Here is a 27,303-nt window from a genome sequence, read left to right as displayed (position 1 = left end):
TACTTGGCCCTTTCTGCAGTGTGATCCCCAAAGCTTTTCCCTTCACACTTCTGTTTTCTGAACCTGTTTCTGTAGGCTTCTAGGATTGTGCACTTTACCACTGCTAACCAGTGCTAAACCGCTTATGCTCTCTCCTCTAAACGTGGTAGAATTGACCTGCTTCAAATTGGCATATTTAATTTATTTGCAAGTCCCTAGTAAAGAGGTACTACTTGCGCAAAGGGCCTGTAAATTAAATGCTAATAGAGGTCCTGCAGCACTGATTGTGCCACCTACGTAAGTGACCCTTAAACATGTCTCAGGCCGGCCATTGCAGTCTGTGTGTGCAGTTTTTAAACTCCCATTTCGACCTGGAAAAAGTATCCCTTTTCAAGACCCAAAGCATCCTTTGAAATACATATATGTCACCCCATATGGTAGGCCCTGAACAGCCCAGAGCTCAGGGTACAGTGTACATAAAATGTTGTTCACTACTGCAATACCTACCTCTCATATTGCACTGGGTTACCTTATTACATTTAATTAGTGATAACCTTCAGTTGGAATCAGGTAGGAAGGTCAAGTTTGGTGTCTAGGGAATTGTAATTAAGAGCCCTCGTTAATGGTGAAGTTGCATGTTTAATACCAATTCTGAAAATGCCACACATTTGATGTCTGCTGCAGATGGTCTTTCTTTATTGCTCTCAGGCATTGAGACAAAGGGAACTTAGGTGTTGGCAAGATGGGCCACCGTAAGTTAACGAGTGAAAGTAGCTGTCACCTACCACACTTGAACATCACAAAGGCCCTGCCTGAGCACTGTCACAAAAGGGTCTGAAACTAGTCTGGTGTGACCCTTGACAATCTGGGGCTAGGGAGGCAGGAAATTCTGAGCACTTCTAAGGGGTGGAAGCCTCTAGACGTTCCTCTTTGTGGAATACTGCCAGGAAGACGAACTGCTATACTGCTGAAAGGACTGCCATGCTGCTGGACTACTGTCCTGAAGGACTGCTGCCCTGCTGTGCTGCCCTGCTGCCCTGCTGTCCTCTTGTCTGGCTGAGAAAGACTGTACCCAGGATCATTAGAGTGACTCCAAGGGCAATTCCCTTGTCATCAGCACCTGTGCTCTTCAGCTGTGAGTCCTACCCTGTCAAGAGGTGCCCCACAATCCCTGGACTCTTGGAAGTGGGCCTGTGGATCCAGCAGAACCAATTCATCTCCTCTGTTGCTCAGCTTACCCCAAGCAGAAACAATGCTGCAAGGATTCTCCCAGCACTAGGACTTTGAATTGCCCTTCCGCCCTGCAGCGTCATCAGAACCGACACTGCATGACACACCCCCAGTGCAGGTCACTGCATCACAAGCCCCTTGTCAACAGCATGCTCAATGAAGGAAATCACATCTCAAGCCCCTATCGGTCACGGCCTTTTCAATGATGACAAGGACATTGCATCACAGCGTCGCAGCTCCTCAGAAGCAACGCTGTGCAGCAAATCTCTGACCTGGACCTTGCATCACCTCAACTCTGCAACACATCCTCGATGCAGGACTTTGCAACACTCCGCAACCAGGATTTAAGGGACTCTTGTTCAGCGGGTCTAACTTGGTCCCTGTAGCCGGCCCTTGCTCCATTATAGTCAGCCTAAACTTGTGAGTCCGGTGCAACAAAAATAACCACAGATGACGCTTTGTGCTTTTTGGCACTATATTCAATGAAACCTTTGCAATTGCATATATCTGGTTCTACTGATTAGATGTTTGTTGTTTTGATCTTGTTTTATTTATTCAAATTTACTCTAGTCTTATAATTTGATGTGGGATTTTCCTTGTGTTGTGATTTCACTTGAATACTGTTTGAAGTTCTGCATAAATACTTTATTCATTGCCTCGAAATTAGGCCTGCATGCTCTGAACCAAGCTACCAGAGTGTTGAGCACAGGTTACTTTGAGGTTTGCTTGTGACTTCACCTTGACAAGGATTGCGAATGCTGCTTGATTAGGGCTTTACTCTCATTAGGAAGTAACCCAATTTCTTACAAAGGTGTGGTTCATTAAATATAGTTTGCTATTGTAAAGATTATGGCAATGATTGCTAAGGCTTATATTTAAGACAGATTTACATATTGTGTATATTATTTTCATCTTTTCCCCATCCTTAAAACATTGCATCTGCCCAAATCTTACCTCAGTTAAGTCCATAATTCCTCTGTGTGTATTTTTTAGTGAAAATCGAAATGGATAGATTTAATATTTGTATGTGGACGCATAAGAAATTGGAAAATAAGATTTAAAGAATATCTTTATGCCCCTTGATGCATAGCAAGTTTTGTTTCTTGTTAGTCATTAGCTATACAGAAGGCTTTATTTAGCGATTAGTTTATTCATTTATTCCTCATGACACCCCATATGACATCATAAATGCCATCCTCTATAGTGTCATTGGTTGTGTCACATCTGTCATCTATTATAATATGACATCTATTATTTACATCATCTCATTAATAACTTGTGGTGTTCTCCCCTAGAATACTCATTATTATTTTTCATACACAGGCCTCTGGCTCCAGAAGCTGCCAACACTCAGTGATGACAGTGAACCAGCCTGGGATGGGGTTTGCATTGTGCAAATCATTGGTGCAAATTCAAGTACAAGCTGCACTCAAGTGGATACACCTTTGTCTCAAATTGAGATTTAACTTCCACTCGTCAATAGCACATCAATGACAGTGAAGCACATTAGGCTCCACAATAATGGCAAAGAGGATTAGATTTTCAGACCCTGAATATTTATTATTAGATTAGCAAAGTTACAAACTCAAATCATACAAATTAGTAAAAAATGAATCATTCTCTTTAAAAGCATTGTTCAGTATAATCCAAAGTGAGTCAGAATAGCAATATCAAAGTCAGGTTATTCAAACATAGTCATATGCAAATTGAGTAAGATTCTGTTTACCCTGAAGGGAAATTCCCTAATGCTAAACTGAGGATTCCAATGAAGTTGGGGAAGTTAAGCAGCAGATGTCAGCCAGTAAAGCCTCTAAATGCAAAACTAAAATGAAGACTCATTGGTTAAATAAGAAAGGCTTTGCTCAGGAATTTAACTCTGATGAGCAGAGGCCAAGGCAAGTAACAAGTCTCAAGAGCACGGAAAGGGGCATTTGTTTTCAAGCAAGTGGGAATGCATATCTAATTATGTCTAACTCAGCAATGCAGAATTAAATCATACATTTTCATACAACATGGAGCACTCGCCACAATGCCCAAGAGGTGGGGACCAATCTGAATCTAGCATTTCCAGAAAACAAGGCTTTGCATTCCTTCCCAGACATCGCGCAAGAGAAGTTTACAGCTACACTATCTTCAGGAGATATCTCGCAAAGGATGCAACATTGCGATTATCTTACCCCCGGCATAGGAGTAGAAAACTCATTATTAAGCTTTCAGTGAAACTCATAAGTAATTCTCACAGAAACTAAACAATCGAAACAATGTATTACTTTTAAGCTAGTGCAGCTTGGGTCCTGAAATGAGAGAAAAGATGAGAAAACACAGCATTGAAAAACAAATTCTTCAATATTAGCATGAGCTGTTTAAATGAGGCCTACATTGACAATGGCTAACTTAACTTGAGCATACTCTAACTATTGTTAATTATAACATGAAAATCACACTTTGAAAATATGCAGTAGTACATGTGTTAAACAAAAAGTAAAATAGTGACAGAGTATCACCAATAGCCAGGTACCTTAACTAAACGGCCAACTCCTGGAACCCTTGTGTCCTCCAGACAAGTTTCTGTCAGCCATGTTTCCTGCAAGATCACGTTTTAATACAGATTGGTTTCAAAAGGAATTTATAAAGGCTCATCCATTTTAAAAGTCACTGATGCAGGCAATGTCATGCTCGCTCCCTCCAGGACTGTGGTGAAAGATGGCACATACAAATTATGGGTACTAAGATTCTATTAATATATGAGCGACTGTTATTGATACTGTTACCTAAAAGCCATAATAAATATGAACGCTCCTTTGAAGAATGAAGAAATCTAATCTTGCTTATATTTTTTCTAACTGAATTTCGATGAAGTGTTTTATGAAGTGTTCTAATCACTTTTTTCTTTTCTTGTTAGGAGATGCTTAAATTTCGTTCCTGGTGTAGCCTCTTGTTCGGCTATGACTGGGTGGGCATTCCTTTGGTGTACACTCAGGTACAAGCATGGCTTTGTCTTTGAGAGTTAAAGTTGTTCAAATGTTCAGATAGTTGTGTTGGTGCCATTGCTACCCATGTTCTCTTCTTTCTGTTTCTAGGTTGTCACTCTTGCCGTGTACACCTTCTTCTGTGCGTGCCTGATTGGGCGTCAGTTTCTGGACCCAAACCAAGGATATGCTGGCCACGATTTAGATCTTTACATTCCAATATTTACTCTCTTACAGTTCTTTTTTTATTCAGGCTGGCTAAAGGTAAACATAAAAACATACCCTAACTTTAAAAATTAACAATAACTTTGTTGCAAGGAAAAAGGATCACCCAACTGGAAAAAATTTATTATGCTTCCTGGGACTTCAAAATTCCTTGTAGTGGAGCTCATTTAAGATAGTTAAGTTGAAGTCTTGGAAACTTGCTTTGAAGTCAGATAGTTTTTGTGTAAGTATGTAGCAAAATAGTATTCATGTTAATAAATCTCCATAATATTCGGCTAAAGAGACAGCTATGGCTCAGTGACACCTCCGGGCTTGTCACTGTTATGTTTTTTTATGTTATAGGTTTAATAAAGCACAATGTTCACCCTAAGGTTTCTTGTCACTTATCGGGCAACGATCGGCCGCTGCCAAGCTTGAGTAAATAATTTAAAAAAATAGTTTAACTAAACTAATGAGGAAGGGGTTTTCCTGGAGGTAATTATATGATTTTACAGGCCGTAATGAAAAAGTGACATCCACAAGCCTAGCATTTGTTGTACTTAGGAATTAGTAAATTGGTGGTGGGGAGTCTAAGATTTCTGTAAAGTCCATGATGGTTTATCCATTTTCCTATGAACCTAGGGAACTTGGCAATAGACGGGTGTATAAATGGTTCATAGAGCTTTGAATTTAAAGCACTGGTCCATGGAGAGCCAGTGTAACGTTTTTAATAAAGACGTTGTATAACGGAACCTCAGACCTCTGAACACTAATCTAACCATGGGGTTTTGGATGGCTTCGATTCTATAAGCCAGATGTACATACAATTACTATCAAAATACTAATTGCAGTTTGCATATAGTATTTTTGCGAGCAGTGCTATAATTTGCGAACCGATCTATGTACTGATGGCTCTATTCGTAAATCACTGATTCATGTGTGTTGCAGTTCCACCTACCTCATGAACATTGATGAGATAGGTCGCAAATTGTGACCCACTAGCCATCAATATGGATGTGGCCTGCTGAGGTCAGCAGACTACCATGTCAGTGACTGGTTTTAAATAGAGCAATATTTTTTCTTTAAATCCAACCCAGTTTCCTTAAAGGAAACCAGGATTATTTTAAAGAAAAAAAATGAAAAGTGCTTTTTTTATTTTTCAATTATAATTGCACCTCACTGCATTACGCTCTATTTCTCAAACTCAGTGCACTGACTGCTTACATTCTAGGGAACGTACCCCATCTCTTAGCACTGCATCATAAGAACAATATCCAACCATGTGCTGTGCTTTTGACCCAGAAAACTACTCTCCAGCTAAGGGACAAGAATCCTGTGCATTGCACCACTTCCCAGTGAATTAACCAATCTCACTGTATTCTGTGCTTTTAAACTCCCACACTGTAATTTATCTGAAGGAAAAACTGCAAATGCTGAACATTCACAAACTTGGCCTACTGCACTGCAACCCACGGACGCTAATCTATGACTCTGCACTGCATTTTGAGGCTGGTAACCAACCACATGCAGTACGTACTAGGGTTAAATCCTGAGGTTTTTAACAGATTCTGTTCTAGAAATTTGGACCAACCACACTACAGCGAATTATAATGAAAGTACTCCAACACACTGTACTAAACCCTAAAGAGACTAATATACAACAATGTACTGAACCCATTGTGCACAAGCTCGCTCACTGCACAACATCATATGGATACTGCCTTATCACACTGAATTCTTGGTATACAAACCCATTAAAGTGACTTCACCCTACCGACACTAATCATACACTCGGCAAAGCATCAAAGGGACTCACACACCATCCTACATTGCAACCTGAGAGCACACAGTCACCACACTCAATAACATAGAGGCTAAGAATTCACAAAGCTTCCTAGAGATACTACTACACCCCATTGCACAGTCTGTTCTTTACTCGACCCAGCATGAGCATTGAAAAGATGTTAAATAAACAGCAAAGAATGTATTCAAAGGTTAATTTAAGTTAAAGAAAGGAAGTAACTAGCTAGCTATGCACCTCTTAAATTTAGAAACGCCTTCATTTTTTCATTTTTCAAGACAACTTGCAGCAAAAGTGTAAAAGTGTGATAAAGTCTGTTCAGAATTCAAAAAATGTATTTCATTAAAATGCAGAACCGTTTCACCTTAGTACATCAGATGATACCTGTGCCTTGGGAAGTACAGGGAGTGCAGAATTATTAGGCAAGTTGTATTTTTGAGGATTAATTTTATTATTGAACAACAACCATGTTCTCAATGAACCCAAAAAACTCATTAATATCAAAGCTGACATTTTTGGAAGTAGTTTTTAGTTTGTTTTTAGTTTTGGCTATGTTAGGGGGATATCTGTGTGTGCAGGTGACTATTACTGTGCATAATTATTAGGCAACTTAACAAAAAAAAATATATACCCATTTCAATTATTTATTATTACCAGTGAAACCAATATAACATCTCAACATTCACAAATATACATTTCTGACATTCAAAAACAAAACAAAAACAAATCAGTGACCAATATAGCCACCTTTCTTTGCAAGGACACTCAAAAGCCTGCCATCCATGGATTCTGTCAGTGTTTTGATCTGTTCACCATCAACATTGCGTGCAGCAGCAACCACAGCCTCCCAGACACTGTTCAGAGAGGTGTACTGTTTTCCCTCCTTGTAAATCTCACATTTGATGATGGACCACAGGTTCTCAATGGGGTTCAGATCACGTGAACAAGGAGGCCATGTCATTAGATTTCCTTCTTTTATACCCTTTCTTGCCAGCCACGCTGTGGAGTACTTGGACGCGTGTGATGGAGCATTGTCCTGCATGAAAATCATGTTTTTCTTGAAGGATGCAGACTTCTTCCTGTACCACTGCTTGAAGAAGGTGTCTTCCAGGAACTGGCAGTAGGACTGGGAGTTGAGCTTGACTCCATCCTCAACCCGAAAAGGCCCCACAAGCTCATCTTTGATGATACCAGCCCAAACCAGTACTCCACCTCCACCTTGCTGGCGTCTGAGTCGGACTGGAGCTCTCTGCCCTTTACCAATCCAGCCACGGGCCCATCCATCTGGCCCATCAAGACTCACTCTCATTTCATCAGTCCATAAAACCTTAGGAAAATCAGTCTTGAGATATTTCTTGGCCCAGTCTTGACGTTTCAGCTTGTGTGTCTTGTTCAGTGGTGGTCGTCTTTCAGCCTTTCTTACCTTGGCCATGTCTCTGAGTATTGCACACCTTGTGCTTTTGGGCACTCCAGTGATGTTGCAGCTCTGAAATATGGCCAAACTGGTGGCAAGTGGCATCGTGGCAGCTGCACGCTTGACTTTTCTCAGTTCATGGGCAGTTAATTTGCGCCTTGGTTTTTCCACATGCTTCTTGCGACCCTGTTGACTATTTTGAATGAAACGCTTGATTGTTCGATGATCACGCTTCAGAAGCTTTGCAATTTTAAGAGTGCTGCATCCCTCTGCAAGATATCTCACTATTTTTGACTTTTCTGAGCCTGTCAAGTCCTTCTTTTGACCCATTTTGCCAAAGGAAAGGAAGTTGCCTAATAATTATGCACACCTGATATAGGGTGTTGATGTCATTAGACCACACCCCTTCGCATTACAGAGATGCACATCACCTAATATGCTTAATTGGTAGTAGGCTTTCGAGCCTATACAGCTTGGAGTAAGACAACATGCATAAAGAGGATGATGTGGTCAAAATACTCATTTGACTAATAATTCTGCACTCCCTGCATTTTGTTTAAGTGATAGTTTCAAACATGAATTTAGAAACTGTCATTATTCTTCTGCACTCTGCTAACTATGCCAATAGCGAACTAAGAGGAATGTCAGTTTTTCTGTGCGCTGTTTGGGTGGTGTGGGTTCCTTATTAGACATAAACAGCATTATAGTTTATTAAATGAAACACAGGAGAAGGTTTTGTATAGCACACATCTTGAGGTTATACATTTCAAGATATTCATATGTGATAATGAAGAAAAAGGAGCGAAAGGGAATTAAAACAATTGCCTAGGATCACACAGTTTAACTAAGTGGAGAAGCTGGGATTAATCACATGTTTTTGGTTTCACATTGAGCAATACACCCACATTACCACCAATCCCTCCCAGCCCCCGACCGCCACCCTGGTGGCATCAATGCAGTTCTCGGTCACATCACAGACCAAACTTACCAAGGGCCCTGATGCCAGGGAAGGTCTCTAAGGGCTGCAGCATAGCTTATGCCACCCTGGGGACCCCTCACTCAGCACAGACACACTGCTTGCCAGCTTGTGTGTGCTGGTGAGAACAAAACGAGTAAGTCGACATGGCACTCCCCTCAGGGTGCCATGCCAACCTCACACTGCCTATGCAGTATAGATAAGTCACCCCTCTAGCAGGCCTTACAGCCCTAAGGCAGGGTGCACTATACCATAGGTGAGGGCACCAGTGCATGAGGTGCCCCCTGAAACCTTAACCAACTACCTGTGTAGGCTGACTGGTTCTAGCAGCCTGCCACACTCGAGACATGTTGCTGGCCCCATGGGGAGAGTGCCTTTGTCACTCTGAGGCCAGTAACAAAGCCTGCACTGGGTGGAGATTCTAACACCTCCCCCAGGCAGGAGCTGTAACACCTGGCGGTGAGCCTCAAAGGCTCACCCCTTTGTTCCAGCACTGCAGGGCACTCCAGCTAGTGGAGTTGCCCGCCCCCTTCGGCCACGGCCCCACTTTTGGCGGCAAGGCCGGAGAAAATAATGAGAATAACAAGGAGGAGTCACTGGCCAGTCAGGACAGCCCCTAAGGTGTCCTGAGCTGAAGTAACTCTAACTTTTAGAAATCCTCCATCTTGCAGATGGAGGATTCCCCCAATAGGGATAGGATTGTGACCCCCTCCCCTTGGGAGGAGGCACAAAGAGGGTGTACCCACCCTCAGGGCTAGTAGCCATTGGCTACTAACCCCCCAGACCTAAACACGCCCTTAAATTTAGTATTTAAGGGCTCCCCTGAATCTAAGAATTTAGATTCCTGAAACTACAAGAAGAAGAGGACTGCTGAGCTGAAAGACCCCTGCAGAAGAAGAAAAGAAGACACCAACTGCTTTGGCCCCAGACCTACCGGCCTGTCTCCTGCCTTCTAAAGAAACCTGCTCCAGCGACGCTTTCCCCAGGACCAGCAACCTCTGAATCCTCAGAGGACTGCCCTGCTTCAAGAAAGACAAGAAACACCCGAGGACAGCGGCCCTGCTCCAAAAAGACTGCAACTTTGTTACAGAGGAGCAGATTTAAAGACCCCTGCAAATCCCCGCAAGAAGCGTGAGACTTGCAACACTGCACCCGGCGACCCCAACTCGACTGGTGGAGAAACAACGCTTTAGGGAGGACCCTCCGGCGACTCCAAGACTGTGAGTAACCAAAGTTGTCCCCCCTGAGCCCCACAGCGACTCCTGCAGAGAGAATCCCGAGGCTCCCCCTGACCGCGACTGCCTGACTCTAAAATCCAGACGGCTGGAAAAGACCCTGCACCCGCAGCCCCCAGCACCTGAAGGATCGGAACTCCAGTGCAGGAGTGACCCCCAGGAGGCCCTCTCCCTTGCCCAGGTGGTGGCTACCCCGAGGAGCCCCCCCCTTGCCTGCCTGCACCGCTGAAGAGACCCCTTGGTCTCTCATTGAAAACCATTGAAAACCCGACGCGTGTTTGCACACTGCACCCGGCCGCCCCCGCGCTGCTGAGGGTGTACTTTTTGTGCTGACTTGTGTCCCCCCCGGTGCCCTACACAACCCCCCTGGTCTGCCCTCCGAAGACGCGGGTACTTACCTGCTGGCAGACTGGAACCAGGGCACCCCCTTCTCTCCATTGAAGCCTATGTGTTTTGGGCACCTCTTTGACCTCTGCACCTGACCGGCCCTGAGCTGCTGGTGTGGTAACTTTGGGGTTGCTCTGAACCCCCAACGGTGGGCTACCTTAGACCCAAAACTGAACCCTGTAGGTGGGTTACTTACCTGCAAAAACTAACAATACTTTACCTCCCCCAGGAACTGTGAAAATTGCAGTGTCCACTTTTAAAACATCTATTTGTGTTTTATGTGAAAAGTATATATGCTACTGTAATTATTCAAAGTTCCTAAAGTACTTACCTGCAATACCTTTCAAATGAGATATTACATGTAGAATTTGAACCTGTGGTTCTTAAAATAAACTAAGAAAATATATTTTTCTATAACAAAACCTATTGGCTGGATTTGTCTCTGAGTGTGTGTTCCTCATTTATTGCCTGTATGTATGTACAACAAATGCTTAACACTACTCCTTTGATAAGCCTACTGCTCGACCACACTACCACAAAATAGAGCATTAGTATTATCTCGTTTTGCCACTATCTTACCTCTAAGGGGAACCCTTGGACTCTGTGCATGCTATTCCTTACTTTGAAATAGCACATACAGAGCCAACTTCCTACACTTAGGGGAAGCTTATATATGTTTTTAATGGATAGGGTGTCTTTGCCATTGGTTTTAATGGCAAAGTCGAACTAGCAGTGAAACACTGCTCTCTCAGTCTGCAGTGGCAGGCTGAGAGCCATTGTGTACTATGTTGTATTTTGTTGTACTCAGGGTGGCACAACCAGTGCTGCAGCCCTGGGTAGACACCAGTGGCGGCTAGCAGGACACTAAAATGGTGGGGCGCGATGGCGCTAGACTCACTATATATGTGGCTCCCCCGGCGTCTGTGAGCAGGAATGGAAGGACTTCAATCCAACCAATCCTGGAGCTGCTTTCATGCTGTTTTCAGCATTAGAGCAGCTCCAGGATTGGTGTGAGCAGGCTAACTCAGTGCTCATTGTGAGGCTGGGAGCCTGTGCCAGCATTCCCCCTGCTGCTTGACAGCCCTGGGATTGCTGGGATTGCGCTTGTCGGGCTGGCCATAACAAGACAGCTGGCTAACCCGACATACTCACTGAAAGGGGCATCAGTCATCCTGCAACAAGCCCCACCCCTGCCCTCACGCTTGCACTGTACACAGCATAAGCTGGTGGCAAAATAAAATGGCATTATTATGGCATATTATTTATTTGTGTTTGCCTGCTTGACTCACAGCAGGCAAGGCAACGCTCCTCCATTCTTTAGGAGGAACCGCATCTGGTAGACAAATTTTAAAGAGCTTCTTTGAGCATCCCCTAACTTTATATGTTACTGTATTTGGCATCATATAGAAGTTCATCCCTGCCCTCCATTCCCATTTTGTAGGTGTTTGCGGGTCCCCTAGTGTCTCGCACATCTTTCTTGGCCACTGCCAGACCCAGATTGCTAAAGGGGAGCGTCAATTGCAGTATGTCTATGTCCATAGGCATTCCCAGTAACACATATTTAGGACCTGTAGTAATCTCTACCCTTAGTAATGCCCCTAGTTCTCCCAGGATAACATACCAATAGGTCTGGATACAGGGGCTGTCCCAGAGGTTATGTAGGTATGCCCCTTTGTCCGTCTCATACCTTACACAGTTTGGTGATGAGGCCCTCCCAATTCTATGAAGCCGAGCCCTGCCATAGTAAACCCTGTGGAGGATCTTGAATTGTAATAATCATAGCCGGGTTTTGATTGCCACTTCACGTGGGTGCATTAGGGCTGCCTTCCAGTCAGTGTTCTCCTTGGCCCCTAACTCTTTTCCCCATTTCTCTCTCAAGGTTCTTAACATATTTGGCATATTATTATTTTCTGTTTTGTACATCCATGAGATTGCTTTCCCCTCCAATTGACCCTGTAATAGTCTCCCTTCCAGGGGGGCATAGTCGGGGAGTTCTGTTGGGAGTTCTGTTGGGTCTAATTTCTCTGCCTGCCAGGTATGTGTATGTTGTACATATTTGTAGCGCTGTGAGGAGGTTAGGTGGTATTGTCGTGTGACTTTTGCATACCAGTCCATCTTCTTCCCCACCTTCGTCCAGGTCTCTATTGTCAACTTCGTGAGTATCAGTAGTCTCTTTGTCCCTTTTCCCGGTATGGTAGTGTATGTGTGTTTTACAGTCAAACTGGCTTCCCTCCAGCATGTATGTGGGATGGTCACCCAGTGTGTATTCCAGTCGGTAATGCCGATAAGGAGTGCCACCCAGTAATATACCCGCATACGCGGGAGGGCAATCCCCCTGTAATAAGGGTTGTGTTCAATTGTCTGTAGGGATACCCAGGCGTGTTTTCTGTTCCATAGCAACTTACGTACTTCCCCTTCCACACTAGTGAAGATTTCGTCTGGTATTCAAACGTGTTTTGAAAAATAAACGAACGCTTTGGTAGGGTAATCATCTTGTACATTATGGCCCTCCCAAATACCATTAATGGTAGGGTTGCCCATCCCTCCACATCTTTGTGGAAGTCTGCTAGGACCCTTCAAACATTCCAGTCAAGGCATCGTTCCTGGTCTAGCGACATGTACATCCCTAAGTATCAAACTCCTTCCTTATCTATGTGTAAGTTACCTGGCAGATCTAGTTGCACTGTGATGCCTCCCACTTGATAGAGAATCGATTTGAATCAATTGATCCTGTATCCAGAGTGGGTGCCTTAGTCTTCAAATATTCTAAGGACCCTGGGCTGTCTCCCTTGGGCTGGTGATATATAATAGGACATCGTCCGTGTATAGTGACATCTTTTCATCTTGTCCCTTCCCTTCCTGTATGTGGAAATCATGCGATGGTTGGGTGTGAGTGGACTACACATGCTAGATATTCCATCTCTTCTATGACCCCCATGTCACCTGCTAGGGCAAAGATGTAGTCCAGGATGGAAAAAAACCTTGTGTGTGCCTGAGAAGTAGAAGTAATGACTAGTCTCGGGGTGCCTCGGCACCAGAGATCCATCAACCCCAATGATCCCACAAAGCCATCTAAAGAGTCTCCTGCAAGTTTATTGGTGTGGGTCCTGAGCGGTCCTTTTCCGGGCTGATCACATTGTTAAAGTCACCCCCTGTTAAGTGAAGGGCCGAACTCGTCCCCAGTATGATCTCCGCTGTCAATTGTTGGAGTCGGGGAATAGACACTTGCCAACATCACCTCTTGCCTACCCCACCGTCCCTTGACAACTGCGTACGTACCATTGGGTGCCTTCAGTGTTTCTCTTTGTTGAATGGGTGGGGGGACTTCCTCGTCAATATAGCCACCTCCCTGGAGCCAGCAGCTAAGCCTGTGTGCGCCAGTAGGGTATAAGCTCCCCTACCTAGGAAGTTACAATAAGAGCCCCTCAGGTGGGTTTCTTGAAGCAGGACTACATCTGGCTTGTGTCTCTTTATATACGGTGTTACCATTCCTCACTTAATCTTGTTACCTAAGCATTTTACGTTCTAGTACAACACGGTATGTCTATAATTATCGTCTTTTATTTGTTTGGTCATTAGTCCTGTGAATCACTGTGTGGGCATCTCTATCTTGTGGGCCCCTAATCAATCTGTCATTGTGTCGTGCTCTGCTCCGTGTTGCCACCTCCAACTCCCCCCCCAAACGTGTGAAAATCTTGCCCCTCCCCCCATTTTCCTCTGTGAGCATGATGGTCCCAAAACATCACAACTACTCAACAGAGAGGTCTGAAGTCCCACCCTCCACACTTAATGTAACCATAATTTTAGAACTTAGTTCAATGAAACTTGGAGTCTTGCCTACCAGAAAAGCTGCGGCTTAGTGTTTGTTGTGGCTGGAGTTGGTTTTGTTCCAGCACGTTAAGCCAACTTCGCTGGGTTGGGCATGTTCAGGTTTTGTTGCCCCTGGATTGTCTACAATTCAATGATCCATAATGCCTCTGGTTAGAGCTGTAAATCCTCAAGGTCTGCGGATTCCCTCTCAAGGTTGTAAATGGCTGCCGCCAGTGGGCGCAGAAAGTCAGTTGTTGCATCATTTGCTGTTCTGAGGGAATCCCTCGATGGGGGTATCGACATGTTGGTCACCTTACTTTTCTTAGGTATGGCCAACTTGTCTTCCTCAGAATCTGTGGATTGTGGGGTGTTTTGGGTCATTGATTGGGATGGCTGCCATCTCGCAGCTCCCTTATTTGGGGGGGAGGTCTGTCCTCTTCTTTTTCTCATGTGTTTCTCCTTGTAGTGGGCACCTGTCCCGTATGCTGAGATTGTTCAGCTCTTCTCTCTCTAGTTGGATTTAGTTGTGGCCTTTCCTCTAGACATTCCCAAGCCTCCTCAGGAGTTTGGAAAAAATGTGCCTTGCCTTGGAAAAGGACCTTCACTTTGGTCAGGAAGAGGAGCATATATCTGTGAATTGTCATGGCTCACCTCCTTCATTTTCTGGGCTTCTGAAAGGATCAAGTCTCTATCTTGATAATTCAAGACTTGAGCTATTACTGGTCTTGATGTGGCTCCAGGAGTGGGTTTGGTGTTCAGTGCTTGGCGTGCTTGCTCTATTAGGAAACAGAGTGAGATCCTCTCTTGGGGAAATGTTTGCTTGAGCCATTCCTCAAGAATGCAGTGCATATTCGGGCTTTCCACACCTTCTGGGAAGCCCACAAAGTGAAGGTTGTTTCTCCTGGCCCTGTTTTCTGCATCTTTCAGTCTCCACTCCATGTCTTTATTGATGTTGCAGATTTCCATCACTTCTTTTCTGAGGGTCTGTACTGGATATTCCTGGTCTGATATTTGTGTTTCTGCTGAGGTTACCCTCACTGCCATATTTCATAAGTTGTGTTGGTGAAGGGAATCTGACATCGCCCAAACCTCCCACCAAGCCTGCCGAGAAGACAGTATGGCTTGCATCAATGCGGCCAATGTTATCTTCTGTGGGTGGGGCAACCACTCTGGCATATTTGTCCAGCTTTCCCTGGCGGTGGGGTCTCTGCTTCACGTTGTGAGCCATGATGGCCTTCTGTTCGGTGACCTGCCAGTGACAACGCTGACCGACAACAGTTGTGGTTGCAGGTTCCTCATAGCTGAGTGGCGGCCTCTTCTCCTCAGAATGTTATGTTTCGAGGTCTTGAGATCAGATTGTCGGGTCCCACGCTTCTGCACCTTCATGGTTTTGTGGACTACATCACCAGGGGCTTTAAAGTATCTGCCTTTTGGATCCTCTGAGTCATCTCTTGTTGTCTTGGTTGGCCTGTAATGGCTTGTGCCTTTGACGAGCTCTATGCTTTTCCTTGTTTGACCGCACTTTCTGTCATATAAATGGTATGAGGGTCCCTGGCTTTTAGTTGTGCTTCTTGGGAGTCAACAGAAGTCAAAAGTTTAAGAATAACTTATGAAAGCTATGTAGTTGTCGTCTTGCAGAGTATATCAACCAAGCACTTTAGAAGCAGACAGTTGTGTTATTCTATATTTACCTTTTCGTCTGTAAATTTTACTCAAAGTGACACATAAGAATTTTAAATATAAGATATTATGCTGTGATATATGTGTATCGATTTTTTTATGTTCATTTTTTTGTAACACAGAGAAAGACACTCTTACAAACTATAACTTAGTATATATGATTCATTATTTCCTTCAATATGTTACGAACTGTATTATTTGTGTTGGGTCTCGTTTGAACCACAGGTTGCTGAACAGCTCATCAACCCCTTTGGTGAAGATGATGATGATTTCGAAACTAACTGGTGCATCGATAGAAACCTACAGGTTGGTGTTTCTCAGTATTGACCGAAATTTCAATTAACATCATGAAGATGGAAACATCCACACGACAAGTGTAGGAGCTCCACGTTGAGAGGTCAGCTCTGTTTAAGGTGGCATGCTCATCTCCTGGAAGATGTAAGACAACCTCTTGAAACTAAGATGACTCCAGCCCTTCTGGGAAGAGTAGAATTGCACACTTCTCAAGGCATGCATCTCCTGTTTAGAAATACTGATAGATGTCTACCATAGGTAAACTTCCTGTACTTTGTATAGTAGGAAGGACTCTAAAATGTAATTTACCTTATTTGCAGGAACTCACCATTTCCTTGGCCAGTAGTTGTATGAGATTACTCTACTGCTGCAGCATGTCAGACGTATATCTCTGTACTTCTTATTTTCCAAACTTGGTCATCAATCGTGTCTATGACACATTCTGTGCTTGTTTGTATGGATCTGGTATCACAACTAAATTATGTTAGTCTTTCTTGATAAGTTAATGCTTTGTCCTAGTGCCAGTGCCTGTACTGGGTCACTCTTCCAATCCCTAATGCCTCCACCACCAGTTTCTGTCACAGGCCCATTATCTCGGTGATGCCTTAAGCCTGCCTCACCTAAGTTATAGGTCACTGACATAAATAAACACGATGCGTTTGTTACAAATTCACTCCTCTCAGTCTTCAAAGGTCATAATTGTATTATGCCTATTTCCATACGATGTAAAAGTTGCAGAGCCTGCAATATCCTAGTAATGGAGCCATGCCAACCCCGCATGGTAGAGACCAGTGTTCTTCCATTGTACCAGTAAGGGGACGCACTACTTCAGCACTTGTGATCTCAGGGTTTGGCCCTGCGTCAAAGAGACATTAATATCACAGCCTCTGGCTATTTTCTAATTACAGCCCGTCCTTCATCCCCATACATCTGAATACTGTTGTACCTCCACTCGAGATTCTTTTTTGCTGCTTTGTAAATTCTCACAGTTCTCATTTGTAAATGATGCTTCCCATTCTTCGGAGCCAGGCATCGAATAACTCAGGGAGACTATCACGTTATTGTGCATGGTGATTTGAAGAGTATTTGAATAGCGCCCAATAATTACGGATGTGCACTAATTCACTATTTAGGCAAGTACCAAAATTACTACTGGGTATTTCATCTAGATCAGAACCACACACTTACATCTATCACTAGATTACAGTGTGCCTAAAATGAGCAAACCCATTTACATACAAAAAATGTAAGCGTTCAGCAAATCAGATTTTAGAGCTTATATATGGTGCTCATGAAAGTGTAGCACGAGAGAGTTTATGTCTCAAACACTCTTCTCTTCCTTATCATAATATGAAAGATACATTTGGCTTGTTGATTGTTAAGGTTTTTTCAAAATGTAACAATGCGAGATTTTTGCTTCAAAGGCATCTTAGAAACAGTAGAAATAACATGTACCAAGAAAAAAAAACACAATTTACAAACTAGAAATCCCAAGGGGTAGAAATCAAAAGGGTGATTGTCAACTATACAGTTACCCGTGATACACCTCTCCGATCTTTCTAAACGCACTGAAGAGTGATGTCTCTCACATTTGGTGGGCATCAGCATTAGCAGAAGCCCTGGAAGAATGTATGTCCCATGAGGGCCTGTGGAGCCGGAAGCTCCAGTCATGCTTGCAGAAGCATGCCGTTGAGCTGCCAGAGCTAGTGTCACCTAGACACGGAGTGGTGCTTAGGTATAGGCGGTGTGTTGTCAGCAGATGCGCTACATTCACCTGATCTCTTCGCAGCATCTAGTGAGCTCACTGTCTGTCCCCTTGCTGCTTCAGGAACTGACCTGCTACAAGCTGGTAGGTGAGCAGCGGCACAGCCTCACAGCCAGAATGTGTGACATGATGTCACCTAGTGCTCAATGCGCACCCAGGAGCAGTACTGATGACAGACATGGGGTCCACCCTTGTCGACAAGACCAGCCAGGGACATCTTAAGGACTTTGGGGCCACGGGCCAGACGTATTTTCGGGGCCTCTGTTCGGAGTAGTTTCAGTTTATGATCCAATTTCAGCTTTTTCATGTCCTCGTTGGCTAGCTCACTGAAACTGAATAGGCACACTAGTCTAAATTCTAAATGTGTTTCCACCTAATATTCTGGAATACTGATGTACGTTTTCAATATTGTAATACAGCAGCAGTTTACTAATAATATTACAAATAATCTCTGCAAACTACTGCCATTTCTCATATGTGAGGTCTTGTTTCGATCTAAAAGGAACTTTTTTATGGATGTTGCATGGTGTAAAACATAAACACATTTCTCTGCATTATCTTCTAAAAGACTCCCATACGTCATCAATATTAAAAAATAAAGTAAAAAGAAGTGGTATTTAAAATCTGTTTAAGAATCATTCACAGTCATCAGGGCAGGACAGTTTGGAGAACACAGCCAGCTCTATCAGGGTGCCCCTCAAAGGCTGGGGTCCTGGGCCAGATCCCACTTTGCCCATGCCTCAAAACGTCTCCGAGACCAGTCCCGCAGGGGGTATGCTGCACACTGTAGGCTGCTAGCACCCTCGGACACTGGGCCCACAATTTAGCAAGGCTAGAACACAAATTCACATGCGGGCCCATCGGGTGCCTAACGGAGTCAAGTGGTTATAGAGCCCATACTACAGACTACACATGACACTGAACAAAAAGTGTTCTGAACCCGTACAAAAGTGGCCCACACGGGTGACAAACGGGCCCACTTTCAAGTCCCTTTCAGGCTTGGAATCCTTACATAGGAGCATCAAACCTTACATTGGCCTGTTTGAGTTCTGCTTAAATGCTTTTAGGAACAGATACAGCTGTGGTATCATTATTGGCCTGCTTCTGACACCCCCACAAAAAGCTAGCATTGAAGCCCGTCACCAGCCGTCTTTAGCTGGTTTGGTCTTAGGAATGCCCTTCTAGTGAATTTGTACAGTCCGTTGTCTTGGCTAGCTTGAAGGAACCATTTAATAGCAATTTTGTTCGCTTTGTAGGTCGGTGGTTGGTGGGTGGGAATACATGTGCGTTTATCTGAACATCTTTACATTCAGCTGCATTAACAGCCTGTCTATGTTGTTTTGTTCCACCTGTCTATGTAAAATGCTCTGGTTTCCTCTGGATTGCGCTTCAAACTTTTTATGAGCAAATACATGTTGATGACAATCACTGATAACATATACTTAAAGGAAAAATGTGAAATGAAACAAAGAATGAGGAGGATTGTCAAAATATGACAGCAGCCTAAATTAACATAAACTACATTTGAATACCTTGTTCGAGTCCATACAGCTCATTGTACATCTTCTATTTTTGGAACATGTTTGTCAGTGCATGGAATTTGCAGAAACAGGTTGTTTTTGGTGCCTATCTACTGTTTTCTATTTTAGTCCAAGCACATTCATTTTAGGCCATTCGGAATCGTATTGTATGGTTTCACCACATGCCACACTGCACCAACCTGCATGAATATGAACTTTGGCTTCTTTCCTTTCATGGCTCTAGGTGTCTCTCCTGGCCGTTGATGAGATGCACATGAATTTGCCGAAGATGAGCAAGGATATTTACTGGAACGATTCTAATGTGCGGCCTCCCTACACCCTGGCAGCTGCTGATTACTGTATCCCGTCTTTCCTGGGATCGACGAATGAGATGGGGTAACTGGATCCTTTTTCACCAGGGGCCAGATGTAGCAAAGGGTTTTACCCATTCTGTGTCTATGGAAAAATGTGTTCGTACATAGGGCCCCAGATTAGGTGATCTCGCAGTTGGCGGGATTCAAGTAGCTTCTAGTGATGCAAGTTATTGCGCTTGCCCCCATTAAGCATCCTTTCTTGCTGATTGGGAACATACATTGTTAAGAGCTAATAACAAGTGTTGTTAACTGCTCGTGCGGTTAACAGTGGTGCTGAATATATGGCAAGAAGCTGTTTAACAATATCTTAAGCACCATTTATGGTGTGCCAGCTGTAGAGACTATAGTATTGGCTTTGAACCCTGGCGCAATGTTGTTTACGTGAGACCTGTGTCAGAAGGTGCTCCTCCCAGACATTAGTTTTTTTAATTGATGCGAAGCCGGGAGCAATGGTAAATACTTATTAGCTGATTAGTTTTGAAGCTACATTTCTCTGCTGTTGTAATTATGAGATGGCGATACAGTGCGATTAGGATATGCCTGATTTGTACAGGGAAATGTCTATAGAGCATGTGTTCCATGGATTTCTAGGAACTGGCGGCGTGGACATAAGCATGCTGTCTGCATCTTCAGCAATGTTATTCATGCACGGATTTACTGAATGATTGCGGATAGAAAAGCTAGAATGTATTAGAAAAATAGAAAAGGAGACTTAAATTTCGAGCCCCTTCTGAATGGGTACTGGTAGGGGTATGCCTTCTTGAGTGAAATATGTAATATATTAGAAAAGCAATTAAACATTAGTCATGGCTACATTGATTATCACTCCCTGTAAATACCTCGTCTTAAAATCAGAGCCTGGATCCAGGCTGCATTTTAAGAATTCGAAGAAGCAAAAAAAAGATCATAATTGGACAAATCGTATTACCTCCCCTTCTAGGGTTTGAATTTACTCTGACTCTCAAAGTAAAAAAGAAAAATGAATGTTTCGATCTAAGACATAGCTATGCGCTTTACATTGGACTCAACACTACATAAAAGGCACAGGTGACTCAAATTTCCGCAGTAAGGCTGGTTTGTGGCCTGAAAAAGTGGGACAATGGCACTGCTTCCCCTTAACCAGCAGACCCGTTTTAAGTAGTTTGTTTGAGATTTATGTGCCTATATGAAATCGTTCTCCCTATATTGCTCCTAAAATAAGACAATATGATCCATTTTAATAATCAGAAGCTCGAAAGGCTACTACATCTTTACACCCATGTTCAAACTCACTTCCAAGAGCAATCACATTTTGGTCTTGCTCACGACTATGATTCCCAGGTCTCAGTTTTTCTAAACATCATGAGTGCTTGAGTGACCTGGTGTTTGCTGCAATAATCCCAACAACAACACACTGCAAAGGGCACATGCTTGATGCAGTATTTAGTGAGCAAGTCAATACACAATGATTTTCCCATCTCTACCCTTCATCACCGTATATTGAATTAGTCACACATATGAATAGAGTGACGTTGACAAACACATCTGTCTAACCAACAGTAACAAGCTGGGTGAAGCGCCATGCAGTTATCACTTTCAGATGCTTTGTTCTTTTTGTGCAGGTTTGTTGTCTTCTAAACTTCAGATGTCAAACTCTAGACATCAATTTCACATTGTTCCTTCGTTCTACAGTGAAGTTAAATTATTGAATACAAAAAGAGGTTGACTTGAAAGCTAACAGTGAAAGCAAAGGTGTGAGGAAGATAAGCTAGGCTACCTTCAAGTCAGTTATCTCTACAATAATTGTGATCCCCAACAACTTCTGGGGAGCACCAACTGCCTTTCCATTTTTCAGCCTGGGTTTCATCACACTGTGTGCTTGACAGTGCCCAGTCGGTGTTTTGGAAGGCCATCTTGGGATGGGCAGATGTAGGAGCACGCAGCCTCAGAGTCATGCTGAACTTGCCCATATCCATGAAAGATCAGATTCAGCTAGATGGGACTGCAGAGGGGTGCAGGCTGGTCCTTTGGCCCACATTCAGTACAGTTATTTTCTGCAACAGTGATCTAAGAGAGTCCACCTGAGACGTATCCATCCTTGCCTGCATCCCTTGATTGTGGTTTCCTACAGGGTTCACTCTTGTCCTCAGGCCTGCTTGTTTTCTTCATGATGCTTCTGTGTGCCTTGTTGACATACTCAGATGTCACAGTAGTGTCAATATCTGTCTCTAAGAACATCCCCTCTTCCTTCCGTGCTCTACAGGATTTAACTAGGATCCAAAGATTGATACATCAGCACAGCTTCAGTTGAATAGTAAGAAGGCTGTGTTTATTATCTCTGAAGGAAGCGCCCAGGGACCCAAGAGGAGTTTTTTTCCCACCACTAAGCCTGTCCACTACAGATTACTACTTGGGCTTTAAATGCAGCAGTGGTACTGGGACACTGTTTCCATTAGTTACGTAGAGTCAGTCAATCAATCAGGGTTCTCGTAGAGCGCAGCTAATCAAGCAATCAGGTCTTAAGGCACTAGGGGGTGGAGGGTTCTGCGGCTTAGTTGAAGCACTGGATGGCCGGTTCAGTCGAAGAGCCAGGTCTTGAGGTCCTTCCTGAGTTGAGGCAGAGAGGGTGATTGCCAGAGATGAAGAGGAAGAGAGTTCCAGGTTTTAGCGGTAAGGTAGGAGAAGGATCTTCCTCCGGATGTGGTCTTGTGGATCCGGGGACAATGGCCAAGTCCAGGTGAGCAGAGTGGAGTTATCTGGTGGGCATGTGGAAGGTCTGATGTTATGGAGGACATTGTAGGTGGGTGTGAGGAGCTTAAAGGTGATTCTTTTGTTGATCAGAAGCCAGAGTAGGTCTCTCAGGTGGTCGGAGAAGTGGCTGTGACAAGGGATGTCCAAGATAAACCTAGCGGCGGTGTTCTGGATTCTTTGCATCTTCTTTTGGAGCTTCTGGGTGGTGCCTGCATAGAGTGCATTGCCATAGTTGAGCTTACTGCTTACTGCTGATGAGCGCCTGGGTGACTGTTCTTCTGGATTCGATGGGGATCCACTTGAAGATCTTTCAAAGCAGGCGGAGCATGAGGAAGCAGGAGGATGAGATGGTGTTGACTTGTTTTTTCACAGAGAGCAAGGAGTCGAAGATGATGCCGAGGTTAAGTGCATGGTTGGTCGGTGTGGGGAAGGCTCCGAGCGCTGCGGGCCACCAGGAGTCGTCCCAGGTGGAGGGGGTGTTGCCCAAGATAAGGACTTCTGTCTTGTTGGAGTAGAGCTTGAGGCAGCTACCTTTGATCCAGGTGGCGACGGCCTTCATCCTGTTGTGGAAGTTGGTCTTTGCGAATATAGGTTTGTCGGTGAGGGACAAGATCAGCTGAGTGTCATCAGTGTAGGAGACAATGTTGAGTCTGTGGTTTCTGACGATGTCTGCTAGTGGGGCTATGTAAATGTTGAAGAGAGTGGGGCTCAGGGAGGAGCATTGGGGGATGCCACAGCTGATCTTTGTAGTTCGGATGTGACTGGTGGAGCTTGACTCTCTGGGATTGGCCGGTGAGAAAGGAGAGGATCCATTCCAGGGCTTTGCCGCTGATGCCAGCATCGTGGAGTCTTGCGCAGGGGGTGCGGTGGGAGACGGTGTCAAATGCAGCTGAGAGGTCCACGAGAAAGAAAGCTGCAGTTTCACCTCGGTCCAGGAGATTGCAGATGTTGTGTATTGCTGCGAGAATAGTCTCAGTGCTGTGGTTGCTTCTGAAGCCTGATTGTGAGGGGTCCAGGATGTGATTGGTCTCAATGAATTCGGTGAATTGGAGGTTGATGGCTTTCTCAATGATTTTGGCCGGGAAGAGGAGTAGAGAGATGGGCCTGTAGTTCTTGAGGTCTGTGAGGTCTGTGGAGGGTTGGTTCACCAGAGGGTTGATCTCTGCATGTTTCCATTCTTCAGGGAAGGTGGCAGTCTCGATGAAGCAGTTGACGGGCAGCAGATCTCAGGAGTGATGGTGTTGCTGGCTTGGTTGAACATGTGGTGGGGACAGAGGTCTGAGGGGGCTCCGAAGTAGACAGTCTTCATGATCCGTAGGGTGTCGTCTGTGGTGAGGGTGGTCCAGTTGGTCGGGGTTGGCTGGAATCTGGAACCTTTGGGTGCGGCGGTTGTGGCTACTGGGTCTTGTGTTGTGAAGCTGTTGTAGATGTCTGATATCTTGCGTGGAAGAAGGTGGAGAGGTTGTCGCAGATGGTTTGGGATGGGGATGTGTGTGATGTCAGTGCTAGGTTTGGTGAATTATTTGATCACGGTGAAGAGTTCTTTGCTGTTGTGAATGTTGGCGTTGATTCATTCTAGTATGGCGGTTTTCTTCGTGACTGATGAGGTGGTGGTGTGATGTGAAGGTGGTTTTGAGGGCTGCCTGGTCTGCCGAAGTCTTGCTGCACCTCCATCTTCTCTCAAGACATCTACAGGTGCATCTGGACTCTTGGAGGACAGAGGGGAACTAGCTGGCTTTCTCCGTGGTCTGTTTGCTGGAGAGTTTTCTGAGGGGGACCAAGGGTGTTGGCGCAGTTGGACATTCATCAGTGGAAGAGGTGTGCAGATGTGGTAGCGTCTGTGGAGGTTGGTGGGGGTGAGTTGCAGAGGGTGGTGGCGAGTTTGTCTTCGATAACCTTGTTCCAGCTTCTGCGCAGGTGGCGGAGGGCGTAGTGGTGATGGGTGGATTTGGTGAAGGAGAAGTGGATGCAGTGGTAGTCGTTTCACAGGAGTTCGAAGGTGTTGCTGACGGCGGGGAAGATGGGGTCAAGCGTGTGTCCTTCTGAGTGCGTTGGGGAGGTGATCAGTGGTTTGAGTCCAAAGCTTGCCAGGTCCTCTAGTAGGGATGAGGTGTTTTGGGTTCGATGAGGTTGGCCAGGTGGAAATTGAAGTCACAGAGGAGGATGTAGTTTGTAGAGGCGAGGGCATGGTGTGCAATGAAGTCGGCTATGGATTCACTGAAGGGGTCAGGTTCCGAGGGGCCTGTAGACGAGGGTGCCGCGTAGGGTTGTGTTAGGTTGGTCGGGATCTGGAAGTGGAGGTGCTCCATGTTGGGTGCGTGGTCGTTTGTGGTGGTTGTAAGGCAGAGGGTGTTCTTGTGTATGATGGCATTGCCTCCTCCCAGACGGTTCGGGGATGGCGGTGGTGAGGTCTGGTGCAGAGGTGTGGTTTAGCCACGTCTCAGTGAGGAATACGATGTCAGGGTGGTGGAGTCGAGCAGGTCCCTGATCTCCACGCCGTGTTTCTTGAGAGAGCGTGTGTTGAGCATGATGCAGCGCATGTGATCGAAACCTATTCTTCCCTTAATTTCACCAAAACATGTGCATGCTATGTATGTATACTGAGTCAATCAGTCAGTAATATGTAACAGCAAAAGCATGATGATAGGACTATCACTCTGTAGTCCTATTTTATCAGTTTATCTCTCGTCATGCATCAACAATGTAAAAACATTTACCCCAGAAACGTTTATAAAATGCAGAAAAATAACCACAAATATGATCTACTTAAAGAATTCCCTGAAACGATGCATGAAATTGGACCTGAGATTCTTTTTGAACAACACATTGCACTGGGCAGAGCTTTTCACAATAAACTAAACACAGACAGCACTGCAGTAAACCTGTATGGAAACAAAATGTCTCTATCGTCCTGTGATATGGGAATGAGAGCAAGAAGAGAGGTTCACTTTTGGATGGTATATTCTTAGGAGCAAAACATTTCCTGCATCATTTGTTTGGACACATAGAAGTTTACAAAAAACATTCATGAGTACAGGAAACTGTACCTCAGAAGTACGCTTTTAGGTACTTTTACATGTCTTTGTGTATTGACCACAAAACATCCTGTTTACTATTAGTAAAAGTGCAGAGGGGGCACATAACTTCCTATTCTACTAATAGAGTATGAATGTTTCCAAATATTTCAATATTAGATGTTTTGGGGCCAGCTGACAAAGGCCTGTAAGATTATGGAACAGAGTTCTACAAGAGTTGTGCTTGACCCCAATAATTCTTTGTGAATAGCTCCCTTTATGCATCAACCTGACACCTATGTAGGATGGAGCTAATCATGGATTCCTGTAAAGCAGGCTGCTTTCCCCTATTTAGGACTACTTTTAGATTTCACTTTCTCTCCCCACCTTCACTCTTAGGGACATTATTACACAGTGGCGGCTGCCACTGAAGGGGGGTGGTGGGGCGGGACGGTGCGTGACGGGATGGGGGAGGGGTTAAAATATATATATATTTTTTTACAAAATCACTTATCTTCAAGGGAAGACACGCTCGTCTCCCCTCCGTCCTAGTCCTCTTCCTGTTCCTGGGTGCACACAGGCTTTCAGCCAATCACAAGGCTGCTGTCACCAGCATGACAGCAGCGTCGTGAATGGTCTGAGCGGGCTGCATCGCCGCTCAGACTGAGAGTTGGAGCCTGTGCATGTTCTCCACTCGGCTGTGCAATACAGCCCGGTAGAGAACATGCAAAGTGCCCATGTCTGTTTGGCCAGCCCAACACGGCAGGCCAAACAGACATGCGCACATTGTGGTGCATAGCCCTCCTCTGGCCCTCTCCCTCCAGCCCAACCCCACCCTTTACTCCCAGGAAAAATAAAATGATAATAACGTAGCGTCCAGCTTGCCCTCTCCTTCGCGCCACTTCCTCAACTGTCTTAACACCCTTTGGGAATTTGAAGACTTGTGTATTTGGAAAAGTATGTGCACCATAACAGGCTAGCAATATTTAAAATAAATTACCCAAATTTAATAATTTCTAACCATCAGCACAAATAGTGTGTATTGTAGCTAAAACACAACTCACAAACTGAAATCTTCCTTATTTGGGTGCACTCGCCTTGAAAATCGGATCTTTGGGAAGTTTTCAATGTCTGAAATTACAGCAAGAGCTTTTTAAAGGGAAATCTGACCTGTTTCAGAGACTCTTTGCCTCCTTTCACGATACAACGAGGTTTTTCCTCTGACTGTCCTGCATCCATGTGAGGAGGAGGAAAAGCTGGACCATAGCACCTCTCCCCCAGATCTTCTGTTTTGTCTCCCATTTTTTCCACTTCCAGCTGGGTAATCTCTGCAAAATCTGTTCTTTCTTCACCTTCCAAGGGAAATAACACTTCCATTCTTAAACCAGTCTTTGTCTGTCTTGATTATTACTCTTTTATTTTCCTTGGCTGTCAATTGTATTGCAACATTCATAGAGTGATTGCTACCCCTATGATGGGTGCTGAAGCTCTTGCCTACATGGGTATCATGCTACAAAGTTTAGGGTATGTAGTTGGAAGTGTGTTGTTTGTGTTTTGATCCTGTGTGGGAACTGTTTCCATGTTTTGCGTGTTTTAATACTGTGATGACATATCCTGTTATGGGATGCAGCTCTTAGCAGTATGATGGATGAAGAAGTGAGAGAGATGCTGGCAGTTTAAAGATTTCAGGAAGCTGACCTATCTGAAAAACCCTGCAGGTCCCTGGTGTTTCTTGTGGTCATAGTCAGCTTTGGTAGTTACTCTACCGAGATGTCCATTCTGAAATATAATGTATAAAGTTTATGGTCCTGAGCTGGCATAGTATGGAGGATTGGGTAGTGAAGAGATCTGCTGGTACGAACGCCCATAACATATTTGATAGTTATTGTGAGATGTCAAGAATCGGTCATACAATCGAGCT

At 44.5% G+C, this 27,303-nt stretch overlaps 1 protein-coding gene across 2 annotated transcripts in view; it reads left to right on the top strand.

Moving 5' to 3' along the window:
- BEST3 (bestrophin 3) overlaps positions 1-27,303 on the top strand; it is a 162,458-nt gene that overhangs the window by 131,800 nt on the left and 3,355 nt on the right. For both annotated transcript variants that reach the window (XM_069228323.1, XM_069228324.1), the window contains 4 exons: positions 4,112-4,189; positions 4,290-4,442; positions 15,911-15,991; positions 19,509-19,660. In XM_069228323.1, the coding sequence (XP_069084424.1) occupies positions 4,112-4,189; positions 4,290-4,442; positions 15,911-15,991; positions 19,509-19,660 (464 nt within the window). The remainder of the gene's footprint in view (positions 1-4,111; positions 4,190-4,289; positions 4,443-15,910; positions 15,992-19,508; positions 19,661-27,303) is intronic.

Source organism: Pleurodeles waltl, chromosome 4_1 (genome assembly GCF_031143425.1).
Source record: "Pleurodeles waltl isolate 20211129_DDA chromosome 4_1, aPleWal1.hap1.20221129, whole genome shotgun sequence".
NCBI classification, from domain to species: Eukaryota; Metazoa; Chordata; class Amphibia; order Caudata; family Salamandridae; genus Pleurodeles; species Pleurodeles waltl.
This window is presented reverse-complemented; position numbering and strand designations above follow the sequence as displayed.